Consider the following 27,465-nt stretch of genomic DNA (forward strand, 5'->3'; position numbering starts at 1 on the left):
ACCCGTGAGGAAGGGCTCACAAGTCCATAAGTGATAGGGGTAGAATTAGGCCATTCGGCCCATCAAGTCTACGCCACCATTCAATGATGGCTGATCTATCTCTCCCTCCTGACCCCATTCTCCTGCCTTCTCCCCACAGCCTCTGACACCTGTGTAGACCAGCAACATTGGTGCCTAGTTTTAAGGTAAAATGGCACAATGTGCTGGAGTAACTCAGCCGACTGAATCAGTCTGAAGAAGGGTTCCCACACATCACCTATCCATGTACTTCCGAAATGTTGCCTGACCTGCTGAGTTACTCCAGTACTTTGTGTATAAATGATTACCCGCATTTATTTGCTTCCACTACATACAATGAGAATTCCTTACTCAGTTATAGCGAATAATGGACCCATTGCCACCCCATGGTCCATTATAACAAGTTTCCTGTATTTAACTATCAAGCTGCTGCGTATTATTTGCTCTTTAAATTACATACTTATATGCTAGTTTCCCTCTATCTCCAACAACATTATACTCTTTCCTCACCATTTACACACATTTATGCATAAATTCATCCCTGGTTGATGTAACATTTGTTATACAGTACTAGCTGTGCATTCTCTGTTGGAAGGAACTGCAGATGTTGGTTTAAACCGAAGATAGTCACAAAAAGTTGGAGTAAATTAACGGTTCTTTAGCTGTGCATTCTATTCCTCTTCCAAAATTCAGTTCCATTGACTTCAGCCACTATAATAGTACTGCCAAATGGGACAGAATTTTTCAATAATTATTTTTCCATTCTTCCATCCAAAATTAATAACCTTATCTTTCCATACATTATATAATCTATCGACTGTCTTTCCGCACAATCACTTAAACGGTGCAGATTCATTTGTAGATTCTGTACCTGCCTCACTCCTCTGAGCTTTGCAAAAATATACTTAAATGAGAGAACAGTGTAATAGAAACATAGAAACATAGAAAATAGGTGCAGGAGGAGGCCATTCGGACCTTCGAACCAGCACCGCCATTCATTGTGATCATGACTGATCGCCCCCAATCAATAACCCGTGCCTGCCTTCTCCACATATCCCTTGATTCCACTAGCCCATAGTGCATCATTGAACTAGACTGTAAATAGCTGAAGGCCAGTTCTCATCCTTGTGGTAACTACTCAGCAAATTGAGAATGACCAGTTTATTCCTACTCTGTTTCCGATACGTTAACCTATACGTTTCCTGTTGTTAACCTGTACAAAACAGGCCCTTCGGCCCATCGAGGCTGCACTGCAGGAAAAATGCTCCTGATGTTGGGGGACTCCAGGACCGGGGTCACAGTATAAAAATAAGGGGTAGGCCATTTAGGACTGAGATGAGGTTAAACCTTTTCACCCAGAGAGTTGTGAATCTGTGCAATTCTCTGCCACAGAAGGCAGTGGAGGCCAATTCACTGGATGTTTTTAAGAGAGAGTTAGAAATAGCTCTTAGGGCTAATGGAATCGGGATATGGGGAGAAAGCAGGAACGGGTTACTGATTTTGGATGATCAGCCATGATCAGATTGAATGGCAGCGCTGGCTCGAAGGGCTGAATGGCCTACTTCTGCACCTATTTTCTATGTTTCTAATTGTTTCTTCATGTATTATGGATTACTCTAACCCTCGAGCCCTTGTTTTGTGGAACAACCTTTCGTATGGCACCTTATTAAATGCCTTTTGACAAAACACATTCATGGTTCCTTCTTGTACACTGTAGGAGATACATCCTCAAAAATATCAAAATGTCCAGATTGAATCTAATCAGTAAAGCATAATTAACCCCCTCCCCATACACCCTCATACAAAACCTAGTTGATTGCCCTTTCTAGATGTTCACTAAGTTCAGATACTAAAATGCACAGAAATACTTTTTTGCACTTTCTGCAGTGATCCTGGTAAATTCCCCAAAAGGATACCTTTTAGCGATTTCCACCACTGGTCCTTGCCCAGAGACCAGAACACATTTGTCATGGTACCGTTTAAACATCCGGAGTGGACTGTGAGACATCATAACCTGATCCTGAGAAATCTGCAAGAAATACATAAAATAAAAGCAATCAATATCAGGAGTGTATTTCGAGCAACTTCTTACATTTTGCAAAGCGGCCCAACTATTGTGGACAATCTTCTGCCTTTCACTCTCAATGTAATGAACAAAAACATTTTCCTGTACACAAATCTACGTGACAACACCAATCTTCCAAAGGAGCCGCAGGGATTTCACATTCCTGTTATTTGCTCCATTTCCTATTCTAGTGTAGAGATACAGAGCAGAAACAGGCCCTTTGGCCAACCGAGTCCGCACCGACCATCGATCTCTCTGCACATTAACACTATCCTACACACACGAGGGACAATTTACATTTATATCAAATCAATTAACCTGCAAATCTGTACGTCTTTCGCGTGTGGGAGGAAACCTAAGATCTCGGAGAAAACCCACGCAGGTCACGGGGAGAACGTACAAACTCTGTACAGACAGCACCTGTAGTCAGGATCGAACCCGGGTCTCTGGCGCTGTAAGGCAGCAACTCTACCACTACACCACTTAACCACCCCAATCTGTCTTAGAAAACAGTTTCTATCATGCCAAAGGTTCTATCATGCCAATATGGTTTTATACTCTCAAACTTGGACTTGCTTTTAACCTAGTAATTTCTAAATCGATTGGGATTTTACGTTGGTCTGGGGGAGAGAGGGGGAGAGAGGGGGAGAGAAGGGGAAAGAAGGGGAAAGAAGGGGAGAGAGGGGGAGAGAAGGGGAGAGAAGGGGAGAGAAGGGGGGAGAAGAAGTGGAGACACTTTTAAGAAGTATAATAAAGTTTAGTGGACATTTTACCTACCAGTCGGTTTTCCTTGGTCCTGAAAACTCCAATGAGCCAATCAAAAAGCCCGGTCAGTGAAGGAGATTGCCTACGGCTGCCCTCGACTGCCTGTAACTACATAGCGTCCCCACTCCACTGCGCTACGAGTTCAAAAGAACCATGCCGATCAAATTTTACTCGCGGAAAATGTTTCAACATGCTGACATTTTTTCTGCGACCTAGCTGAGGCCGTGAGTATTCGGGAACTTCCCTCAAACATGAAGGAGAGTTCCAGTGACCGCATAGGACCTCCTGGGACCACGTGTCGACCATGCTGCGAGTTTGAGTCGAGGGTAAACTCGTCTAAACTCGCAGATTAGGTCGCCGCAGTGGGACAGCCCCTTTACTCCAGCACTTTGGGTGCTCAACCTAATTAAAGTACTTGCACCGGCAGATTCTCTTAAAGCTGGCAAGGAGATTGCTTGCAGCTTATCCAGCTGAGCTACACTAAAGGAGTTCTATAAATGGCCTTTGTTGAAGTAAGAATTCTGTACTGAACACATCACATACTTGGGATTGGCCTGATTAGACACAATGACGTATTGGTGGCTATAGGTGCCAGTCATAAGTGCAGAGATTGAAGTAAAAAGAAATCAAGCAGCTAGTTTACAAACTTGTTTTGAAACAAAAGTAACAAAAATTTTAATTCTAAAAACATTGGTTCACATTTAAAGCATGAATATCTCCATGTTTCTATTGAATATGTAAAATGAAAAACCTTCCCCGTCCATTCAAATAAAATATATTTGATGATAAATCACAAGCACGAGTGCTTTTACATTTCAGCGGAAGTAACAATATTACATGTGTGTTCTCATACTATGAGCTCTCTAGCACCAGGCACACAAAGGGGTGAAAGTAAATCACCTACATAATGTGTATTGAATACATAAAATAGTGTCGGAAGGAACTGCAGACGTGGGTGTAAACTAAAGATAGACACAAATTGCTGGAGTAACTCAGTGGGACAGGCAGCATCTCTGGAGAAAAGGAATGGGTGACGTTTTGGGTCGAGAGCGTTCTACAGACTGAAAGTCACGGGAAAGGGAAACGAGAGATCTAGACGATGATGTAGAGAGATATGGAACAAATGAATGAAAGATATGCAAAAAAGAAACAATGGTAAAGGAAACTGCTGTTTGCTAAGTGAGAACGAAAAGCTGGTGAGGGAGGGATGGAAAGAGAGGGAATGCAGGGGTTACTTAAAGTTAGAGAAATCAATCTTCATACCCCTGGGTAGTAAGCTGCCAAAGTGAAATATGAGGTGCTGTTCTTCCAATTTACGTTTAGCCTCACTCTGACGATGGAGGAGACCGAGGACAGAAAGGTCTGTGTGGGAATCGGATGGGGAATTAAAGTGTTTAGCAACCAGGAGATCGGGTAGGTTCAGCCGGGCTGGGCAAAGGTGTTCAACGAAACGATCGCCAAGTCTTTGTTTGGTCTCGCCGATGTATAAGAGTCCACATCTTGAACAACTGATATAGTAGTTGAGGTTGGAGGAGGTGCAAGTGAACCGACTGAAGTGCAGTGAATGCTGTTTACAAAATTTAGTCCAGTAAAGTCAATGAAATGGAATTTTAAAAATCAATGTTCAACGTGCACACGTTACTCTGCTGAGCATTTAGCTTATGCAACATTGGGCAATTTTCTACCTCAACGCTTATGACCCAGAGTGTCCCCTTACAATGAACGTGTTCTGAATTACAATACTTGTATGTGCAAAACTGTGTTCTTTGTTGATGTAAGAAGTGACAATATCCCAATTGTCCATTTTCAAATTAAATTATATTACTTTCTAAAATTACTAACAACCAATGCAACCAATGTTTTTGCTAAATCCGTGGGATACAAGTTGTTCCTTGAAAATTTCAATGTAACTAAAGAGAAAATATAAGCACTTCACACCAGACATATATCCAGACACTATCAATATTTTTCCCTTTTTCTATGAAATTTGTTGGATTATGACTCAGATATATTAGCATTAATCAGATTTAGAGAAAATATTTGTATTTGAAATCCTAAAATGAGGCGACAACAGATTTGCCTACATATTTATCATATTACCACCATAAAAGATGCCAATGATCATGGCATTAACTTCTCTGCCCACTACAATGCTCGCCCCAGATAACTCATATAAAGTCACTTTTGGATGTATAAAATGCAAATTGAACCACAACTACTAGATCATTGTGTGAAATGATGTTTTGTCACTGGAATTAGAGTTGTATTTCAAAGAAAATGCCCAGATTGCTGCTTGGGATCTAAGGTCTTCACAATAAGTGCTTTGTTTGTTTTTTGGGCATGGGATAGTCGCAATATACCGGCACAGATTGTCATAAAATCCCCACAGAGTTAGGTTATATTTCCAATGGCAAGTAGTCATGGAGCTATATAGTGTGGAAACAGGCCCTTCAGCCCAACTTGTCCATTCATAGTATGTTGCCCAACCAAGCACGTTTATCGTTTCGCCGAACACCTCCGCTCAGTCCGCAATAACCTACCTGAACTCCCGGTGGCTCAGCACTTCAACTCCCCCTCCCATTCCTAATCCAACCTCTCTGTCCTGGGTCTCCTCCATTGCCAGAGTGAGCAACAGCGGAAATTGGAGGAACAGCACCTCATATTCCGTCTGGGGACCTTGCGTCCGGATGGCATTAACATTGAATTCTCCCAATTTTGCTAGCCCTTGCTGTCTCCTCCCCTTCCTTAACCCTCTAGCTGTCTCCTCCCACCCTCCCATCCGCCCGCCCTCGGGCTCCTCCTCCTCCTCCCCTTTTCCTTCCTTCTCCCCCCCCCACCCCCCATCAGTCTGAAGAAGGGTTTCGGCCCGAAACGTCGCCTATTTCCTTCGCTCCATAGATGCTGCTGCACCCGCTGAGTTTCCCCAACAATTTTGTGTACCTTCGATATTCCAGCATCAGCAGTTCCTTTTTGAACACGTTACACATGCCTGCATCCCTCCAAACCTTTCCTATCTATTTAGTTTCCACATGTTTGTTAAAGGGCATAATTGTACTCACCTCTACCACTTCCTCTGGCAGCTACTTCAATGTACGCACCGCCCCCCGTGTGAAAAAGTCCTTTTTAAATCTTTCCTCTCTCACCTTTAAGTTGTGCCTCTAGTTATAGATTCCACTACTCTAGGGGGAGATCGTGGCTATTCACCGTGCCTTTGCGCTGATTTTACATGCCTCGACAAGGTCACCCCTTAGCCGTCTACTCTCCAGAGAATAAACAGACATGGCCTATCTGCTTCTTGTAACTCAAGTCCTTCAGATCAGGTAACATCCTGGTAATCTTTGCGGCATCCTTTCCAGACTAATGACCTCCCCCTCTAGCAGAGCGTGCATAAATGTACACTGTACTTCAAAAGTGCCCTCACCAACGTCTTGTACAGCTGTAACATGACTTCCCAGGTTCTGTACCCAATACACTGACCGATGAAGGCAAGTGCCTGCGTGCCAAATGTCTTCTTCACCACCATGCTCACCTGTGTCACCACTTTCATGTAACAATATACCCACACCTCTCTGAAGAAGGGTTTCGGCCCGAAACGTCGCCTATTTCCTTCGCTCCATAGATGCTGCTGCACCCGCTGAGTTTCTCCAGCAATTTTGTGTACCTACCCACACCTCTCGGTCTCTCTGTTCTTCAACATTCCCCACAGCGCTACCATTTAAGTCTTTCCAGCGTTTGTCCAACCACATTGCAATAACCACTCGTTTATCCGACTTAAAAGTCCATTTGCCGTTCCCCCAGCCCATCGGCCCAGTTGATCAAGATCCCGTTGTACTCATCAATAGCCTTCACTGTCCACTCTACCACCAATTTTTTTGTGTAATCTGCAAACTTACGAACCATACCCTCTGCATTCACATTTAATTTATCAATTATCAATATAAATAACAACAGTGGACTCAGCACCAATTCCTGTGTCACACCACTTGTTGCAGGCCTCCAATCTTGAAGACAACTCTTTACTAACACCACCCTCAGAATCCAACCTTCAATCCAATGTTATATTAAATTGGCTCGCACGCCATGGATCCCATGTATTCTAACTTTCCAGACCAACCTACCATGTGGTACCTACTGCACTGCCCTCATCTATCTTCTTGGTCACCTCTTCCAAAAAAACGTAATCAAATCGGAGAGACATGGTTTTGCATGCAGTCAAGCTGACTATCCCTCATCAGGCAAAATATATATGAAGGAACTACAGATGCTGGTTTATATCGAAGGTAGACACAAAATGCTGGAGTAACTCAGCGTGACAGGCAGCATCTCTCTGGAGAGAAGGAATAGGTGACATTTTGGGTCGAGACCCTTCTTTAGGGCCTGAAGAAGGGTCTCAATCCGAAACATCACCCATTCCTCTCCAGAGATGCTGCCTGTCCCGCTGAGTTACTCCAGCATTTTGTGTCTATCCCTAATCAGTCCTTGTCTTTCCAAATATATGTGGATCTCAGAATCCCTTCCAATAATATACCCACCAATATTAGGCTCACTATTCTAGTCCCTGGGCTTTTCCTTGCAGTCTACTTTAAAGGCACAACATTAGCCCCCCCTCCAGTCATCTGGCACCTCACCCCTGGTTATCATTGATCAAAGTGTCTCTGCCATATTTCTTCACTAGCTTCCCACAATGTCTGATGGGTGCACTGTAGTTTTTGTTTTTTTTGTTTAAAAGATAGTGTGGAAACGTGCCCTTCCAGGTCATCCAGCGATCACCCACACACTAGTTCCATCCTACACACTGGGTACAATTTACAGAGGCCAATTAACTAACAAATCTATACGACTTTAGATGCGGGAGGAAACCTGAGCACCTGGGAAAACCCCACACGGTCACGGGGAGAACGTAAAACTCCATACAGACAGCGTCTGTGGTCAGGATTGTACCTGGGTCTCTGGTGCTGTGAGGCAGCAACTCTAACGTTGTGCCAACCTACACTGTATGACACTTGATCATATCTGGGGGATTTTATTACCTTTGTGTCTTACAATCTCCACCATGCCCTCTTCTGTAATGTGAACTCTCTTCAAAACAACACTGTTTACTTCCCCCAGTTCCTTAGCATCCACAGCAAATACCAATGAGAAATATTCCTTTAGGACCTTGCCCATTTTCTTGTTGATCTTCAGCCCTGATGTAGGATTCGAACCCATCATCAACAATTGCGTTATCCTGCTCAATTCCCTGCCTGCCCTTCAGAGTTCATCCAGCAGATCCAGTACCAGAGCAATCCAGTTGGTGCCCCTCCCCCTCCAACAGCCTTCTCTGGCACTTTGTTTTGTGCCAGAGAAGGTCTGGCAGTTCACAAGATCATAAGACATGGGAGCAGAATTAGGCCATTCATCACATCGGGTCTGCTACGCCATTCAATCATGACCGATCTGTTGTTCCCTCTCAACCCCATCTCCTCTCTTCTCCCCGTAACCTTTGGTGCCCTAACTAATCAAGAACCTATCAATCTCCGCTTTAAAAATACCCAATGATGGCCTCCACAGCTGTTTTTCCCACAAATAATGTTTGATATAACATTGGATGGAAGGTAGGATTCTGAGGGTGGTGTTAGTAGAGTTGTCTCCCACATTGGAGGCCTGCAACAAGTGGTGTGACACTGTTGTTATTTATATTGATAATTGATAAATTAAATGTGAATGCTGAGGGTATGGTTAGTAAGTTTGTTAAATTGGTGGTAGAGTGGACAGTGAAGTGATTACAACGGGATCTTGATAAACTTGATCAATGAATTCCACAGATTCCCCGCACTCTGACTAAAGAAATCACTCCATTCGAAAGGTTTGTTCTTTTATTCTGAGACTGTGCACTCTGGTCCTAGACTCTGCCACTATTGGAAACATTCTCTCTCTACACCCACTCTATCTAGGCCTTTCATTATTCTGTAAGTTTCAATGAGACCCCCCCCCCCCCACTCCCCCCCCCCCCCCCCCCCCCCATCCCCCCATCCTTTGAAACTCCAGAGAGTACAGGCCCAGAGCCGCCAAACGCTCAGCATATGTTAACCCAATCATTCCTGGGATCATTTCTGTAAACCTCCTCTGAACCCTCTCCAACACCAGCTCATTTTTCCCTAGATATGTGGCCCAAAGCTGCTCACAATATTCCAAATGTGGTATGCAAAGCAGCGGTGTGGAATCACAGAAACAACACAATAATATAAATAAACATAGTAAAGATAAGGAGAACTAAGTTACCAGTTGATCTCTATAATTGAGGGTGGGAGCGGAGGGCACGTAATCCCTCATCGTAACTCCTCATAAAATAAAGATCAAACTTCAAACTGGTAAGTTCTCGTTTAATCTTACTATTTTACTTCGGAGTCACGTGAGTGACTACGCGTGAAGATTTTAAAGCTCTGTGATTTCAAATCGTGTAACAGTTCATACTTCACTCGCTGCCGAAGTCATCCAAGGGAGGAAGTATGTTATCGTAATCATTATTTATAAAACAATAATGGTATTTATTTGAAAACAATAACAAAGTAAATAATGCTCCCCCGGGCTTAAATTATATATTTGCAGAGTCTATAGTAAGAGTAAAATTCTCTCTGCAAATAAAACAGGTTCTGCTAATGGCTTGTTGTAGAACGTTTGAAAAGTTCTTTCCATGGACCACCCCGCTGTTACCAGGATGTGGTCTAATGGCACGTCCATTCTTTTAGCCGCCGACGTGGATGCTGCCCTGGTGGAGTGAGATGTGTAAATATCAGTATCCACTCCAGCAGCTCCCAGTACCTGTTTGGGCCATCTAGAGATGGTTTGACTCGACACCCGACCATGTGGTTTTTTTGTGGCTGACGCATAGTGCTTTTTCTCTCCCTCGGGAATCTTTGGTTGTGTTGATGTATAGTAGAAGGTGAGTCATGACACATAAACGGGGGTCAGGTGGGTACGCCTGGAATTCCATAATAAGACCTGAAGTTCCTGGTCTGCTCTGTTTTACCAGCTCCTGAATGGTGAATGTTATTTGGTCTGGGGTTATGACCATATTGTCCAGTCTGAGTAAGTAAATGGACTGGACCCTTTGTGCTGAGACTAACGCCATCAGCATGACCGTTTTCAGGGTTAGCTGTTCCAGAGTGAGGGATCTAGCTGGTGACCATCCCCTTAGGTATGTCAGGACAACACTGACATCCCAGATCTTGGTGTACCTAGGTCTAGGGGGGTTTGAATTGAAGATCCCTCTCATTAATTTTGCCACCAGCGGATGAGACCCTATGGCCTGTTGTCCTGGTGCCTGTCTTAGGTAGGCTGACAGCGCACTTCTAGCACAATTGATAGCGCTATAGCTCAGACCTTCATCATGGTGAAGGCTGGCCAGGAACTCCAGTATATTTGTTATGGTGGTTGATGTGTAGGTTGTCCCTGTTCTCGAGCAGTATGTTTCCCATTTTCTTATGCTCGAGAGGTATTGTTTCCTGGTGGATATACGGTGGGACGCTGTCATTGTGTCCATGGTCCTGTTTGACAATCCCAGATCCAGCAAAGATCTTTTTAGAATCTGCAACCCAGTAGGTTTATTCTGTCATGGCATAGGTGACTTTCGCCTGACACCGGGTGGATCAATAGGTCTGGTCCGCTGGGAATGGTCATTGGTGTTTCAACGACCCTGTCAAGGACCACTGGGAACCATGGCTGTGTAGGCCAGTCGGGTACTACCAAAATGCCTGAAGCAGAGTCCATCTGTATTTTGCGTAGTACCTGACTGATGAGGCAGAAGGGGGGAAAGGCATAGAAAAAATAGTTCCCCCAGTTCAGCGCGAATGCATTCATCGCCGCTGCCTCAGGGTCTGGTTCCCAAGTGACATACATCGGTACCTGGTGATTCAGTCGGGATGCAAAGAGATCGATATCTGGTGTGCCATATTGCTTTGTAATTTCAGCAAATACTTTGGGGTTTAACATCCATTCGGTGTTATAATTGAACTTGCGTGACCTGGTGTCTGCCACTGTATTTAGCTTACCTGGTAGGTAAGTTGCTGATAGCCAAATATGTTTGTCGACACACCATTGCCAGATTGTGTTGACCAAATTATCACATGATATTGATTTTATCCCGCCCATATGGTTAATATAGGCCACCACTGTGGTATTATCAATCTGCAAACGAACATGCAAATGGTGCATATTTGTACAATATGCTTTTAAACCATAGAACGCACCCAACATTTCCAAATAGTTTATGCCAAGTGTCTGTAGTAGTGATGATTCTAGATTAGTCCATCTACCACCTGTACTGGATATGGTATTAGTTGCTCCCCAGCCTTGAGCACTGGCATCTGTTTGTATTGTTAACTTTGGGTTATTGATAATGATGGGACTGGAACTATGCCAAATGTCCTCTATCCACCATTGTAACTCTGATATTGCTTCAATGAGCAATTTCATGGTTCGGTCAAAGTGACTGCATGTTGTTTTAACGCTTGCACCTTTGCTCTTTGTAAGTTTTGATAATGCAAAGGTCCAAACTAGGTAGCTGGAAATGCCGCTACCAATTTCCCAATTACTCTTGCCACTTGTCGAATGGTTGGTCGATTGTTAACCATTAATTTGTTGCACGTTTGTGCCAATTCTGCAGATTTTTCTTTTGGCAACGTTACAGACATGTGGACTGAGTTAATTATGAATCCCAGATAGTCCATAGTTGTGGATGGCGTTAACTTAGATTTATCTGGATGTATGACAAATCCCAAGGTTTCAAATAAATGTCTTAATATTGCCAAGGCTGGTTTTAATATCTTAGTAAACAGTCTTGGGGCTGATGTTAGACCATTAGGCAACGATTTGTACTGCCATAGTTGCCCCATCCAGGTAAATTTTAGGTATCTACGATGATCCTTATGAATAGGTACTGAATAGTATCCATCTTTTAATCGATGCTTGCCATAAAGTATCCTTCGGAAATCAATTGTTTGGCAGTCACAAATGTTTCCATTTTAAAATGTATATTCTTAACGAAAGTATTCAATGTAGTTAAGTCAATGATGATGCGACATCCACCATCTTTTTTGGTTTTAGTAAATATATTTGATACAAATTCCAAAGGTTCATGTTCAGATTTCTCTATGATACCCTTTGTAAGTAACCTCACCAGTTCTGCTTGTCCCTCCCGTTTTTCTTTTAGTGAGAGGATAAAACCCCTTTGGGGTGCATGCTGAACTGGTGGCATGCTTTCTTGAATGAATTCAATTTTATATCCTCGAATACTGTTAAGTATATAACTATCAAATGTGATAGTCCTCCATGCTTCCATAAACAGGTGTAGTCTCCCCCGTTAGCACAATCCCCCCACCTTGTATGTACTGGTAGGAACCAGACCCACCTACCTCCATTGTTATTGGTGGTGTATTCATTTCTTCGGTTTCTGGTTCCTTGTCTGTCGGGGTGGTGCTGTTGGCACATTTTCCACGGGGCCCGCTCTGGGCCCTGTCCTAAAAAAGACTTCCGGGGATGGTGTGCGGGCCCGGACCTTTCACCAGTCCCATGAAGTTGACGCCTACTGGTGGATGCGATGGGGTACTGCCGTCTGGGTTGCGTGGTTCTGCTCGTTCCGGGTCCTACCCTTATGAGGCCAAATGCTTTGGATTCTTCATCCAGGTCTTTGACTTGTTTGGGCAAGTCCTTGCCAAATAGCAGGATCTGTGGTTCTGAGGTCGGTGTTCTGCGCAGTCCTGCAAATTTTGGATTGAGGGCAGGTCTTATTGCTTCCTTACGGAGGTTGTTAATCTTGTACTGTGTGTTGCACAGTAGAGCCAGGGTATCTTGTTGATTAGTTGTCATGTCTACCCCGTCCACGGAACCAGCATACGAGGTGATAGCCAACGTCAGGAGCTTCAAGATTTTCTGCAGTTTTAATTCTTGGGTTCTGATACCCTGCCCAATGTATCCCCAGATTTGACTATTGACGGCAGGCACATTGAGCGAAATGCAGTTTTCAGGAGGCGTGTAGAAGTCCAACGCCTCATTGACTACCTATTCTTGCAGTGGTTTAAAGGACAGGTAGTCAATGCTGGCTGTCAGTTTAGGCTGTAACGGCCGTCCCGCTCGCGGTGTTGCCGCATAGCGGTTCACAACCCCCAGCAGCTCTTCCTGTTCCTGTACCCCACGCATACTCCCGGTATCTTCAGCCAGTGACCCCTGTTCTTGACCAGCCCAGTCCTGGTCGCCAACGCTCCCCTCTGCTGAGGGAGATGCGATGGCCAGTGCTTGTGGGTGGACGGCGCGACTCACGTCGCAGCGGCCTCTGCAGTCCGTCTGTCGTTTTTTTATTTTTTGTCTCGTTTGTATGTCGTTTTTATTTATTTTTTTAAACTGGGTATGTGTGTGGGGGGTGGGGAAACTTTTTAAAATCTTTCCCCTGCACGGAGAACCCGACCTTTTCTCCGTCGGGTCTCAGTTGTCGTTGGGGCCTAGCACCGTGGTGCGGCCTCCTACCGGAACGACCTGGGGCTCCAGTCGCGGAGCTGCGGACTTACCCACCATCGTGGAGCTGGCCGAGTTTGGAGCGGGAGGAGCGGTGGTGGCGCGCTGCTGCGGCCCGACTCCGGAGATTCGGAGGCTCCAGCCCCCGGCCCGGTGGACGGTGACACTGGGAGCCCGCGGGTCCCTGCTGGGAGACCGCTTTTCGGGGCTTCCGCAATGGCGACTTCTCCCGCCCCGGTTGCGGGGTTGAGGATGACCTGGAGCGGGACCTTACATCGCCCGGCGCGGCTTTAAATGGCCGCGGGACTTTTTAGCGCACGCCGGGGGCTCCAACACCAAGACCCGGAGCGCGGTCTTGCATAGCCCAGCGCGGCTTTATAATTGCAGCAGAACTTATTTATCATCACCCGCCGGGGGCTTTGACTCTGACATCGGGAGGAGAATGAGTAGTGCAGGGGAGAGATAAGACTTTGCCTTCCATCACAGTGAGGAGGAGATTCACTGTGATGGATGTTTGTGGAAATTGTGTTGGTGTGTGTCTTGGTTCTTTTCTTGTTTGTATGACTGCAGAAACCAAATTTTGTTTGAACCTCTGGGTTCAAATGACAACAAATAAATTGTATTGTATTGATAGTGCACTGGAGCGGGAGTGCCTGTGCGCCCTTGGCGAGCTTGCCCCATCTCCTGGAGCAAGTCTCGCAGGAGCATTTGCTCCATGAGCCTTTCCATTCGGCTCAAACGGCCACCTTTGCCGCTCTCGGGCGGTGAGTCTTCCGCACCGGACTCGTCTGAGTATACCGGCTGGTCCGACTTCCGTTTTGCCTTACCTCCAGCCCGCTGCTGTTGTTCAGGCTGTGCTAGCGGCGCTGGGCTCGGCTCGGAAATGCCGTCGGTGACTGTGGACCGCAGCGTGTGCGGTCCAGGTGCCGCCGGTCGCCCCCCAGATGAAACCCTCCTGTTCCGTTGCAGTCGAACGGGGTACAACCTTCCTTGCTTGTTTTCCCTTGTTCATGTTCCTGTGTGAATAAACCAGAACAAGGGTTTCGAAAAAACACGACCTCAGAGTAGGTATGTTGCAAAACCTACCTTCAGCGTCGCTGCAGATCTGTCCAAGCCCGTGTACGCGATTTTGGCGCCGTTGAGAGGGGGGCGGGTTTAAAAGGCGATTTTCCCTAGGCTATTCAAATCAAGGTTGTTAAGCCTACTTAGTTGCTGACGAAAAATCGCTGGGAGATTCTTTCGCTGGAGCTATTTTTGAATTTAATTGGTTAATTTAATTGTTATAGTAAGTTAAAAATTATCCTCTAAACCCGTGACTGCCGACAACGGGACGGATCTCATACAGGGGACAACGGAAGGTAGGTTGTTTATTTTTACATTAAAAAGGGCTTCTTAAGATCCCTTTATACAAAGTTTTGTGTTGCGAGTAGCTAATTTGGGGCCCCATTAAATCCCGCAGTATTTTTCTGGGCATATGGGGTACAAATCTACCGCAATGGGAACGTTCCAAACCAGCACGTTCCACAGAGTTCCACAGGATCCCACTCGAAAGCTGATTTAAATGGCCATTAATTTACAGCAATTGAATACTAAATTCCTTCCATTTGGCCTATAAATTAATGTAAATGAGATTTTAAAATCATGTTTTATAGTGAATTCTTTGTGAATGTTATTTGGACACTTAGGCTATTTAAAAATGTTAATCTTTTCTTAAGAAATGGATAGATGTTTAGATCTAGTAATTGAAGTTTGGAATTAGCTACAATTGGGTAACTAGCTAATTATATGCTTTAATTTCAGGTCAGCCACGTAAGATTGTTTCATATTTGTTTCAGAATGCTTCAATCTATAATAACGGAAAATGTATTTCAGTTCTCTTAATTTTTAAGAAAGTTATGGCCATTTCACTGTCCTCGATCACAGCTTTTGTGTTAAGTCAATGGAAAATCAATAGGGAACAAGATGCTAATTTCCGAGTATGAAAATAGCCATAACTTTCTTAATACTGAAGATATGAAACTGAATTAGGTGTCAAATTAAACTTATTTTTGTGCTTTATCTGATGGGATAAATTGCAGACTTGATTTTTTAAATCTCAAAATTTTGTAACATTGCTACTCAGAATAAGTTTACTTACCTGGAGGTCCCGTTTTTAAACTTGTACTCCCGTTCGTTGCTGTTGCACTGCGTGAGACACTATGTCGCGCATGCGTGCTGGACAGGGTCTTCACGTAGTCACTCACGTGACTCCGAAGTAAAATGGTATATGGACACACTGATATGTTCTGTATTCATGCCTACTATATTCTGTTGTGCTGAAGCAAAGCAAGAATTTCATTGTCCTATCTGGGACACATGACAATAAACTATCTTGACTTGGACTTCCCGCTATTCTTTGCCATGTTATATGCCTTACCTTTTGCTTTTATGCTGTCTTTGATTTCGTTGTCAGGCATGGCCACCCTTAATATTATCATTTCTTCTTCTTTGGAGTGAAAAGATCCTGCATTTTCTGAATGACTCCCAGAAATTCCTGCCATTGCTTCTCCACCGTCATTCCTGCTCGGTTCCCCTTCCAGTCAGCTCCTCCCTCATGTCTCTGTAGTCACCTTTACCTATGGCAAGGGCATTTCTGAGCAAATACAATTTGAATTTGTGTTCCATTCTCCAGGTGAAATTTGAGTGATCCTTTTAGCTGGATAAAATTATTGTTTTTGGGCGGGAGCAATAATTGCCAATCACTCCACCCACTATGTTGATCATCACCACATTACCAGTATCTCTCCATTTTTCAGAAAATGCTAATCCTTATTCTTTGCGACAATCCCACTACCGCCCCTATTTTAAAGTAATGATTCCATTCCTAGCATGTCAAACCCTCCAGCTGCACTGCTACACAGCTAAAGATACACAAAGTGCTGGAATAACTCTGCGGGCCAGGCAGCATCTGTGGGGGGAATGGATAGCTGACGATTCCAGTCGGGACCTTTCTTCAGACTGATTCAGGACAAAACCTGGCAAGCGATGGATGGTGGGGATGAGAGGGGTTAGATGGGCAGATGGGTGGAGTAAGTGACAAAGGTACAAATGACCCAGCGTGGGTGGCGCGGTGGCGCAGCGGTAGAGTTGATGCCTTACAGCGCTGGAGACCCGGTTTCGATCCCGACTATGGGATGCGGTGTGTATGGAGTTTATACGTTCTCCCCGTGACCTGCGAGGGTTTTCTCTGAGATCTTTGGTTTCCTCCCACACTCCAAAGACGTACAGATATGTCAGTTAATTGACTTGGTGTATGTGTAAATTGTCCCTACTATGTGTAGGGTAGTGTTAATGTGTGGGGATCGCTGGTCGGTGCAGACTTGGTGGGCCGAAGGGCCTGTTTCCACGTTGTATCTCTAAACTAAAACTAAAACGAGTCACTATGGTGTTGGATAAGGAGAGAAGAGTGGTGAAATGTAAATATAGAGGGAGGTATATATTGGGGGGGGGGGGAGATAGGAGGGATAAAAAGAGGGGCAGGATAGAGGCGCAAAATTGGAGGCTTCAATGTTGTTACCATTGGATTGTACGCCATCCAAGCGGAATATGAGGTTTGCATTTGGCCTCACTCTGGCAACAGAGGAGCCACAGAACAGAAAGGTTGGCATGAGAATGGGAAGAGGAGCTTAAATGGTTAGCGACCGGGCGATCCAGCAGGCCTTGGCGGACCAAGGAATGGTGGCCCAGTCTACGCTTGGTCTTGCCCATGTAGAGAAGGCCGCGCGGGAGGTTAGAGCAGGTGCACGTGAACCTCTGCCTCACACGGAACGGCTGCTCTGGTCCCTGGATGGAGGAGAGGGATGAAGTGTCGGGACAGGTGTTACATCTCCTGCGGTTGCAGGGGAAAATACCTAGGGAAGGGTGGTTTGAGGGAACCATGGAGTTGCAGAGGGGTTAGTCTCTGTGGAAAGTGGAATGGGGTAGGGACAAGAAGATGTGACGAGTCCACTGAGGTTGCTAACCATGTCGCCTCCCCTCCTTATTCCCACACTGACCACTCTGTTCAGGGCCTTCTCCATGACCAGAGTGATGAAGACTGAAGGAAGAGCACCTTGTATTCCGCTTGGGTAGCTCATAACCGAATCGTACGCAATCTCCAATTTTAAGTAACAACCCTCCTTCCTATCTCTCCTGTGCCCCTCCACCCTCACTCCAGTGTGTAGCTATATATCCCACTATCCCTCACTGCTCCCCCATCCTCCTATATCCCTTCATCTAGCTTTCCATCCCTTCGCCCCGTATATGTCACCCTTTTCATTGCTAGCCTTTGTCCTCTACTCTACCCTTTTGACTATCACCCCCCCCCCCCCCCCACCTCATTTGTATCCACCCATCACTTGCCAGGCTTTGTCCTGCCCCCACTTTTTTTCCAGCTTTCTCAACCCCCCTCGCCCACCCCATGAGAACCAGTGTGGAGAAGGGGCCCGACACAAAACACCATCGGTCCACTCCCTCCACAGATGCTGTCTGACTCGCTGAATGACTCTGACTCTTTGTGCTGGGCTCAAGATTCCAGCATCCACAGTTCCTTGTATCTACAGAGAAAACTATGTTTTTTAAGTCCACATAAAATACATATGTGAGTCCCGAAGCTTTCCATAGAGCAAGAGAATAACACTGGAGAAGAGGCCAGTAACCACTGTGTTGCTGGTGGCCACCTACTGAAATAAAATGACCTGCAACAGCGCATGCAAACGAATTAAGCCGCTGTCCCACTTTCGCGAGTTAGTTACGAATTCTCCCGAGTTTTCCCCTTGATATATCGTAGTGGCTCGGAGATGCCAGCCATAGGTACTCGGGGCTATTTTTTTTACTCGTGGACATCTTTCATCATGCCGAAAAAACGTCCTGACTTAGCTGATGCCCCGAGTACCTACAGCTGGCATAACGAGCCGCTACGATATATCCACGGACTCCTACGGACTCGCTACGGACATTCTCCGAGTTTGAATCAAGAGGAAAACTCGGGAGAATTCGTGAGTAACTCGGGAAAGTGGGACAGGAGCTTAACTCTGCTTTAAATTATTTTAAAATTAGGCCATACATGTCAGCCAGATTATTTAATACTTCTTTTGGAAGTCTGTCTAAATACCACTCTAGAATTAAACCTAGTCCTCTGGGCCTCGATTCACCTACTCTGGGCAAAAGACTCTGTGCATCTGTGTAGGAAGGAACTGCAGATGCTGGTTTAAACCGAAGATAGACACAAAAAGCTGGAGTAACAGGCAGCATCTCTGGAGAGCAGGAATGAGTGACGTTTCAGGTCAAGACCCTAAACTGTAAATTAATTGCATTTCTATTAATAATACTTTTCCACTCAAGACAGAGCCACTATTTACCCAATGGGTACTCTCCTTATAATATGAAATTGGATGTTCTGCATTCATTATGCTGGTTAAGCAATTATTTTATGCTCTATTTACCACACTGCCATAAATAGAATCTCGATTTTAGACAAAATACTACTCCGCTTTTCTCTCCTGTGCTCTGAAGACTGTTAACACCTTAGTCACTGAACTCCTCCCATTCAAAGTGTAGGAAGGAACTGCAGATGCTGGTTTAAACCGAAGACAGACACAAAATGCTGGAGTAACTCAACGGGTCAGGCAGTCTGAAGAAGGGTCTCGACCCAAAACGTCACCCATTCCTTCTCTCCTGAGATGCTGCCTGTCCCGCTGAGTTACTCCAGCATTTTGTATCTGTCCTCCCATTCAATCCACTACTCCGACTCCTTTCCCCCACACCTATCACTAATATTTGCAGTCACAGACTCAGATGCATGACAAAATGTCTTCAAGCTAAGGAGAAAGAATCTTTTGTTGAGCAACGAGAATGTTAACAGCCCAAAACAAGAATGTTCTCAAATAGGATAGCATTGGCAGCAGGATTATACATATTACAACAACAGGGAACATTAAAACCTACTCCTTCTGCCAAAGCTGATGACGATAGCAAGAACAGATTTATGGGTGCCGTCTCCAGATCTTGTAGGCTTAGCACAACTGCTCGAATCACCAAATCCAAATCAAATTAAAGCACCCAGACCTTAACAGCTGGTTTGTTTTCCCATCTGTTTATTTTCCTGATGAATTTCAGCCGTGACATGCAACCCTCCCAGGCATCAGACTCGGGTCTCCTACCTATAGCTCTGAGACTGTGAAGATCCCAAACACAGTTATTGTTCTTTTCAAATCAAAAACATTAAAGGTCTCGATCCGAAACATCCCCCGTTCCTTTTCCCCAGAGATGCTGCCTGTCCCGCTGAGTTACTCCAGCATTTTGCGTCTATCTTTGGTGTATAGCCAGCACCTGCAGTTCCTTCCTACACACTCCTGGCGTGCAAGTCCTTCCCAGGTTACGTGGCCAACCTATGCCTGCCGCACATCTTACGATCGAGCCTTTGGGTAACAGGTGGATGGCTGCTGTGAGGCTGCAGGAAACCTCCACCAATTGTGGCAGGATCTCAATGGTTGGGTTAAAAACCCGGCTTTAACAACATATTCTCCTCGTTTGGCCATGATTTTACCACCAGGCAGCTGCATTTCCTTTTTTTTTAATTTGGGGGGTGGTGGTTAGTGTGGGTGTGTGTGTGGGGGGGGGGGGGGTTCATGTGTGAGGCAGCTGCATTTCCGACTTGCGAACTGTCCAAGTTGCAAACAGTTGTGAGGAACAAAACTCTGTTGTCACGTAATGAGGACCAGTAGATCATGTCTCCCTAAGACATGGGCGGCACAGTTGCGCAGCTGGTGGAGCTGCTGCCTTACAGTACGAGAGACCCAGGTTCAATCCTGGCCTCGGGTGCTCTCTGTGTGAGCACGCACGCTCTCCCCGTGACCTCATGGGTTTCCTCCGCGTGCTCCGGTTTCCTCCTACATCCCCATGATGTGCAGGTTTTAAGGTTAATTGGCCTCTGTAAATTGTAAAAAGCGAAGGTGGGATAGAACTAATGTGATCCATGGTTTACAAGTTGTAGGAGTATAATTAGGCCATTCGGCCCATTGAGTCCACTCCGCCATTCAACCATGACTGATCTTGGCCTCCTGATCCCATTTTCCTGCCTTCTCCCCCTGACCTTTGACACCGTTCTAATCAAGAATTTGTCTATCTCTGCCTTAAAAATATCCACTGATTTGGCCTCCACAGCCCTCTGTGGCAATGAGTTCCACAGATTAACAATCTTCTGACTAGTTCCTCCTCACCTCCTGGACGGGCTCTCATCTTTCCTAGCAGCCTGATGTACAGCACCTTATTGAAGGCCTTCTGAAAACGGTTGGGATGGGCTCGGTGGATCCAAGCTAAGAGTACCCATGGTTAAAACTTGCACGGTGTGTTTCCTTATCCATTTAAATAGTGGTAACAGCCAGAACTTAATAGCAGATACAAACATTTGCAATATTTTTTGGAGTGCAAGCAGTGATCATCACTCTCAACTAAACACAACCCACTGCTGTGCGGCCAAATTCTGTTCAAAACTCTGTTTACAAATTTGCAGATGACCCACCATAGTGGGTCAAACTTCAAACAATGACATGACAGGTTACAGGAAGGAGATAGAGAACTTAGTAACATGGTGTCAAGCCAAGGACCTTTTCCTCAATATCAAGGAGTTCAGGAAGCACATGGTCCAGTCCATATCAATGGCGCTGAAGTGGAGATGGTCGGGTGCTTTAAGTTCCAAAATGTAAACATCACCAACAATTTGTTTTTGTCCAAACATATTAACACTGCAACCAAGAAGGCACACCAGGGCCTCTACTTCCTCTGAAAACGAAGGCAATTTGGCATTTCTGCAATGACACCTATCAATTTCTACAAAGGCATTCCATCCAGATGCACCGCAACTGGGCATGGTAACTGTTCTGCCAAGACCACAAGAAATTGCAGAGAATTGTGAACATAGTCCGGTTTATCATGTATACCAGCCCCCACCCCCATCAACTCCATCTACACTTTACGTTGCCTCAGTAAAATAGCCAACATAATCAAGGACCACTCCCTCTTCCCCCCTCATTCCCACCAGGCAGGGGATATAAAAGTTTGAAATAGTACACCATCCTAGTCAAGAACAGCTACTTTCCTGCTGTTATCAGATTCTCGAGGTGACCTCTCATGTCCCAAGGATGAATTTTCAATCTTCCAATCGATCGTCTTGTGGTCCTTGCACTATTTTTGTCTGTACTTTCCCTCTTGCTGTCGTACCATGTTCTACACTCTGTTATAGAGTCATACAACGTGGAAACATGCCCAAACCAATCAACATGTTGCATCTACACCAGCCCCACCTGCCTGTCTTTGGCCCATATCCCTCTGAACCTGTCATACCCATGTACCTGTCTAATTGTTTCTTAAACATTGCAATAAACCCAGCCTCAACTACCTCCTCTCGCAGCTCGTTCCATACACCCACCACCCTTTGTGTGAAGAAGTTACCCCTCGGATTTCTATTAAATCTTTTCCCCTTCACCTTAAACCTACATTCTCTGGTCCTCGATTCACCTACTCTGTGCAAGAGACTCTGTGCATCTACCCGATCTATTCCTCTCATGATTTTAAACACCTCTAGAAGATCACCCCCTCATCCTCCTGCGCTCCAGGGAATAGAGACCCAGCTTACTCTACCCCTCCCTACAGCTCAGACCCTCTAGCCCCAGGCATCATCCACGTAAATCTTCTCTGCAGCCTTTCCAGCTTGACAACATCTTTCCTATAACATAGTGCCCAGACTGAACATAATAGTCTAAATGCAGCCTCACCTACATCTTATATGACTGCAATATAACTTCCCAACTTCTCTACTCAGTGAATAATGAAGGCCAATGTGCCAAAAGCCTTTTTGACCACCTTATCTACCTGTGATGCCACCTTCATCAAACTATGTATCTGCACTCCTAGATCCCTCTGCTCTACAACACTCCCAGAGCCCTAGCATTCACTGTGTAGGTCCTGCCATGTTAGACTTTCCATTTCCATTGTTTTCTTTTTCTTTTACACTACGTATGCTTCCCCAGCATGCAAAAAATGTCTCTGTCTCTCAGTACAAGTGATGATAATAAACAAAGAACAATAAATCAAATGTTCAATTAATAACTCTCAAGACAGTCCTAATAAACTATTTGCCAAACTTGATATCTCTATCCCACGAAGAAAGGTCTCACCTTACCTTCACCCACACTTTGTTTATCAGTTCAGAATATTGAGGTCCCATTTCTGCTTCCACATAGCTCCTTAATCTGCTGTGCACTCAATGACATGTAACGCTAAGTTGTTATTGATCTACTGGGGTCAAGGAAAGAGCATTCACGTCGCAGCCCTGTTTCCACCAATCTTTCCACCACCACGCACAAGAAGCACAAGAAGCGACAAGACAGACACCATTGTGCAGATGCCGAGAAGGGTGCTCAGCTCTGGCTGAACAACTTCTAATCTTGTGTGTGGACTCGATAAGAAGAAGATAGATCTAGTGCACTGTGGCCTTGTGTGGTCACCAGTGCCTCCGTAAGTGTATTCATTCGATGTGGACACAAAAATTGGTGAGAGAAGCTTGTGATGAAATCAGTTCACTTCAAGATTTTGTGCAAATGTGCAAGACAAAAACTCAATTGACCAAATGAAGGAGTTATCCATTTTATCCACAACTCCCTCACAAAAACAAATATGCACAATTTGTAAAGAAAAAACATATCACATTTGTGCAGTCAAATAAATTAGAGGCAGCACAGTGGGGCAGTGATAGAATTACTGCCTTACAGCGCCAGAGACCCGGGTTCGATCCTGACTACAGGTGCTGTCAGTACAGAGTTTGCACGTTCTTCCTGTGGCCTGCGTGGGTTTTCTCCGAAAACTTTGGTTTCCATCCACACTCCAAAGACGTACAGGTTTGTATGTTAATTGGCTTGGTATAAATGTAAAAATTGTGCCTAGTGTAGGATAGTGTTAATGTGCGGGGATCACTGGTCAGTGCAGGACTCAGCGGGTCGAAGGGCCGGTTTCCACGCTGTATCTCTAAACTAAACTAAAAAAGAAATGGGAATTATACATAACTAATAATGAGCAGTCAATGCGTTACGTGCTTGAAAAACAAATATCAAAGCCATCCCATCGCACCGGCTTCCACCCCTGGACACAAAACATCTGAGTTCTGGTCATAATTGGTAGAAATAGCATAAAAATGAAGCCCAGCGTCATGCAGCTGAATTATGAGGACTGACTGTAACAATCAGGACAAACACAAGCTATGAAGCTGAGTTAAGTAATTGGGAAGGGGGTCATTACTAACGTCAATAATGCTCTGATATGTTTGAATTATCTACAAGCAATGTAATCATCATGCAAAGGCCTACAGGTCCGACATTGATTGGTTCAATCTGCAAGTTCCTCCTATTTGAACATCTTTAATGTTTGGTACTTACTTTTACTCCCAATACCCCAGTTAGCTGGTCGGCTTTTGCTTGTCGAACACAATTTCCTGAATTTGTGACGAACACCACAGGCACTAAAAACTCCCCCTTGGGATTCACTATCTTCTTGAAAGCCTCCCTGGCAGCCGGTATAGGTGTTTTTCCTCGCACCAACACTCCATCAATGTCAACAAGGAGGCCAAAGGTGGGCTGAAAACGGAGCAGACAAACATATAATCAAGTCTTCAACAATGTCTAGAGACGTACAACAGCAAAACTCAGAACAAATCAACACGGATTCTAAGTGTGGCGGAAGGAACTGCAGATGCTGGTTTAAACCAAAGATACACAAAATGCTGGAGTAATTCAGCGGACCAGGCAACGTCTCTGGAGAAAAGGAATAGGTGACGTTTTGGGTCGAGACCCTTCTTCAGACACAGATTCTATAATCTGCATAGTTTTTTAACAATTGAGCCACTTATATTAGTCACTCCAAGACTATTAAAGGGGAGCCAGCTCAGCTTTTAAGGTCTTGCAAATATTTATATGGAAGTTTAAAATGGACATGCATAAAGATTTAATAATACATTTTGAAAGACCATTTAAAATGCTTCACTAATGCAAAACAGCTTCACATGGAATTGATTATCTGTAAAATTAAAAGTCTTGTACTTAGTATCTACCCGTAACATCGTGCCTCTGTGGGACATCAAATTCATAAAGCAAAAATGAGTGATCAGCAGACATTAGATTTTAAATTCTGAAATATTCGATTGACCAAATAAATCAATAGAGTTATACTTGTTAAGGATGATGTAGAAATGAAAGTAAGCAGAAATGGAATGATATGGCACACTGGCAAGAAAGGAGCAGAATGAGGCCATTCGCCCATCATGTCTACTCCATTATTCAATCACGGCTGATCTATCTCTCCCTCCTAACCCCATTCTCCTGCCTTCTCCTCATAATGTCTGACACCTGTACTAATCAAGAACCTATCCATCTCTGCCTTAAAAATAGCAGACTTGGCCTCGACCGCCTTCTGTGGAAAAGAATTCCACAGATTCACCACCCTCTGACTAAAGAAATTCCTCCTCACCTCGTTCCTAAACGAGCGTCCTTTAATTCTGAGGCTACGACCTCTGGTCCTCGACACTCCCGCTAGTGGAAACATTCTCTCCACACCTTGGTCCGTCTTTCATTATTCGGTAAGTTTAAATGAGGACCCCCTCATCCTTCTAAACCCCAGCGAATAGAAGCCCAGTACCGTCAAACTCTCATCATATGTTAACTCACTCATTCCTGGGATCATATTCTTGAAAACCCCCTCTGGACCCTCTCCAGAGCCAGCACATCCTTCCTCAGATATGGGGCCCAAAATTGCTCACAATACTCCAAATGCGACCTGACCAGTGCCTTATAAAAGACACTGGTCGAAGGCGTTTGCCTTCCTTACTACTGATTTGACTTGCAAATTAACTTTCTGGGAATCGTGCACCAGCACTCCCAATTCCCTTTGCACCTACGATTTCTGGATTCTCTCCCTCATTTAGAAAATAGTCTATGCCTTTATTTCTACTACTAAAATGAATGACTTCACACCGTATTGCATCTGCCTTTTCACTGCCCACTTTGCCAACCTGTCCAAGTCCTTCTGCAGAGTCCTTGCTTTCTCTACACTATCTGCCCCTCCACCTATTTCCGTATCATTTGCAAACTTGGCTAGAAAGCCGTCAATCAGTTCATCCAAATTATTAATATTCAACGTGAAGAGTAGCGGCCCCAGCACTGACCCCGAGGAACCAACCAGAAAAAGCCTCCTTTATTGCCACTCTGTCTTCTGCCATCCAGCCAACCTGCTATCCATGCTAGTATCTGCCCTTTGATATCATGGGCTCTCAGCTTCCTTAGCAGCCACATGTGTGGCACCTTATCAAAGGCTCTCTGAAAATCTAGGTAAACAACATGCACTGACTCTCCTTTATCTGGCCTGCTAGTTCTTCAAAGAATTTCAGCGGATTTGTCAAGCAAGATCTCCCCCTCACAAAACTATTCTGATTTCAGCCTATTTCATCTTGAAATTCTAAGTACTCCATAACCTCATCCGTTATAATGGAGTTTAAAATCTCACTAACCACTGGAGTCAGACTAACTGGCTTAGTTTCCATTATTCTGCCTTGCTGCCTTTCTTGTACAGCGGGATAATATTGACAATTTTCCAACCGCCTGGAACCACTCCTGACTCGAGTGATTCTTGAAATATCACAATTAATACTTCCATAATCTCTAAAGCCACCTCTTTCAGATCCATGCCAATGAGTTATAGTGGCCATATTAGCGATACGAATGGTCACAAATTTCACTTTCATTCAATGAACGATGTGCAATGAACAAGTCTGCAACAGAAAATTCGGCAGTTTGATTTTCTTCTAAACCATCCATACATTTATGTAGCATCTTCAACATTGAAAAGCATCAAGCCAATGCATTAAAAAGAATTAAAAAATCAAATTATTACCCCACACTCACACTTAGAAGGAGACAAATTTTACTAATAATATTCACAATTCCACAAGTGCACAGTAATTTAGACATGGAATTATTATTTTATTCTCAATAACATAAGGACAAGTTTGGAGGGATATGGACCAAGCGCAGGCAGGTGGGACTATTGTACGGGGGTCATATTGGCCGGTGTGGGGCAAAGGGACTGCTTCCACACTGTATCACTCTATGAGTCTACATGTCCCTCTTGTCCTTTCTTGGAGAAATCTTCGCTTTTGTCAGGAGTCTGGATTCCACTTGGAGCCATAGACTAGAGTGTCACTGACAGGGTTAGCTAGGTAATCCATTTCTATAAACCCTTGTAGACTGTAGAAAAGATTCAGGGATGTGCTTAAAGTGTCCTCCGTAATGAAATGCCACCTTCCCGCCCGCACCTGGGAATGACCGGCCCATGATTGCTCAAGGTGGAGCAGGAGTGTTGCAGATGATATTGTGATCAATGGGGCAGCGAATCAGGGGTCGCACAGGAGTCCTGCCCCATCGGTCACCACATTCCCCATCATTGGAAGAGTCTCCCGGTCCCACAATGGCCTTGAAAACCACCTCAAAACTCAAAAGACCAGTGTAAGCAAGTCCAATATAACAACATTTAGTCTATAGATACAACATGAAAACAGGCCCTTCAGCCCACCCAGTCATCACCGACCCCGTACACTTGCACTATCCTACGCACTAGGGACAATTTACTATTTTTACCAATGCCAATTAACCTACAAGTGTGGGAGAAACCTTGGAGTGTGGGAGGAAACCGGCGCACCCAGAGAAAACCCACGTTGTCACGGGGAGAACATACAAACTGCGTATAGGCAGCACCCGTAGTCAGGATCGAACCTGGGTCTCTGGTGCTGTAAGGCAGCAACTCTACCCCTGTGCCACCGTCCCACCCGAAAATGACCTCGTAAAATGTACTACTTCACATTTTTCTACTTAACCTTGCAAGCTTTAAAACAGATTGTTTTAAATTTCATTATATTTTGCAATATCTATTTAATGAATTGTAATCCATCAATTTGGACAGGTACATGGATAAGAAAAGTTTCTAGGGAGATGGATCAAATGCAGGCAGATGGGACTAGTGTAGATGGGGCATCTTGGTCGATATGGGCCTGTTCCCGTGCTGTATGACTC

The 27,465-nt window shown here is 44.7% G+C and overlaps 1 protein-coding gene across 1 annotated transcript in view; it reads right to left on the reverse strand.

Moving 5' to 3' along the window:
- Positions 1 to 27,465, reverse strand: part of hdhd5 (haloacid dehalogenase like hydrolase domain containing 5) — a 58,049-nt gene that overhangs the window by 14,787 nt on the left and 15,797 nt on the right. The window contains exons 2-3 of the mRNA XM_033037224.1: positions 23,785 to 23,982; positions 1,935 to 2,047 (exon numbers count right to left, since the gene is read on the reverse strand). Of these exons, the coding sequence (XP_032893115.1) occupies positions 1,935 to 2,047; positions 23,785 to 23,982 (311 nt within the window). The remainder of the gene's footprint in view (positions 1 to 1,934; positions 2,048 to 23,784; positions 23,983 to 27,465) is intronic.

Source organism: Amblyraja radiata, chromosome 18 (genome assembly GCF_010909765.2).
Source record: "Amblyraja radiata isolate CabotCenter1 chromosome 18, sAmbRad1.1.pri, whole genome shotgun sequence".
In the NCBI taxonomy this organism is placed as follows: Eukaryota; Metazoa; Chordata; class Chondrichthyes; order Rajiformes; family Rajidae; genus Amblyraja; species Amblyraja radiata.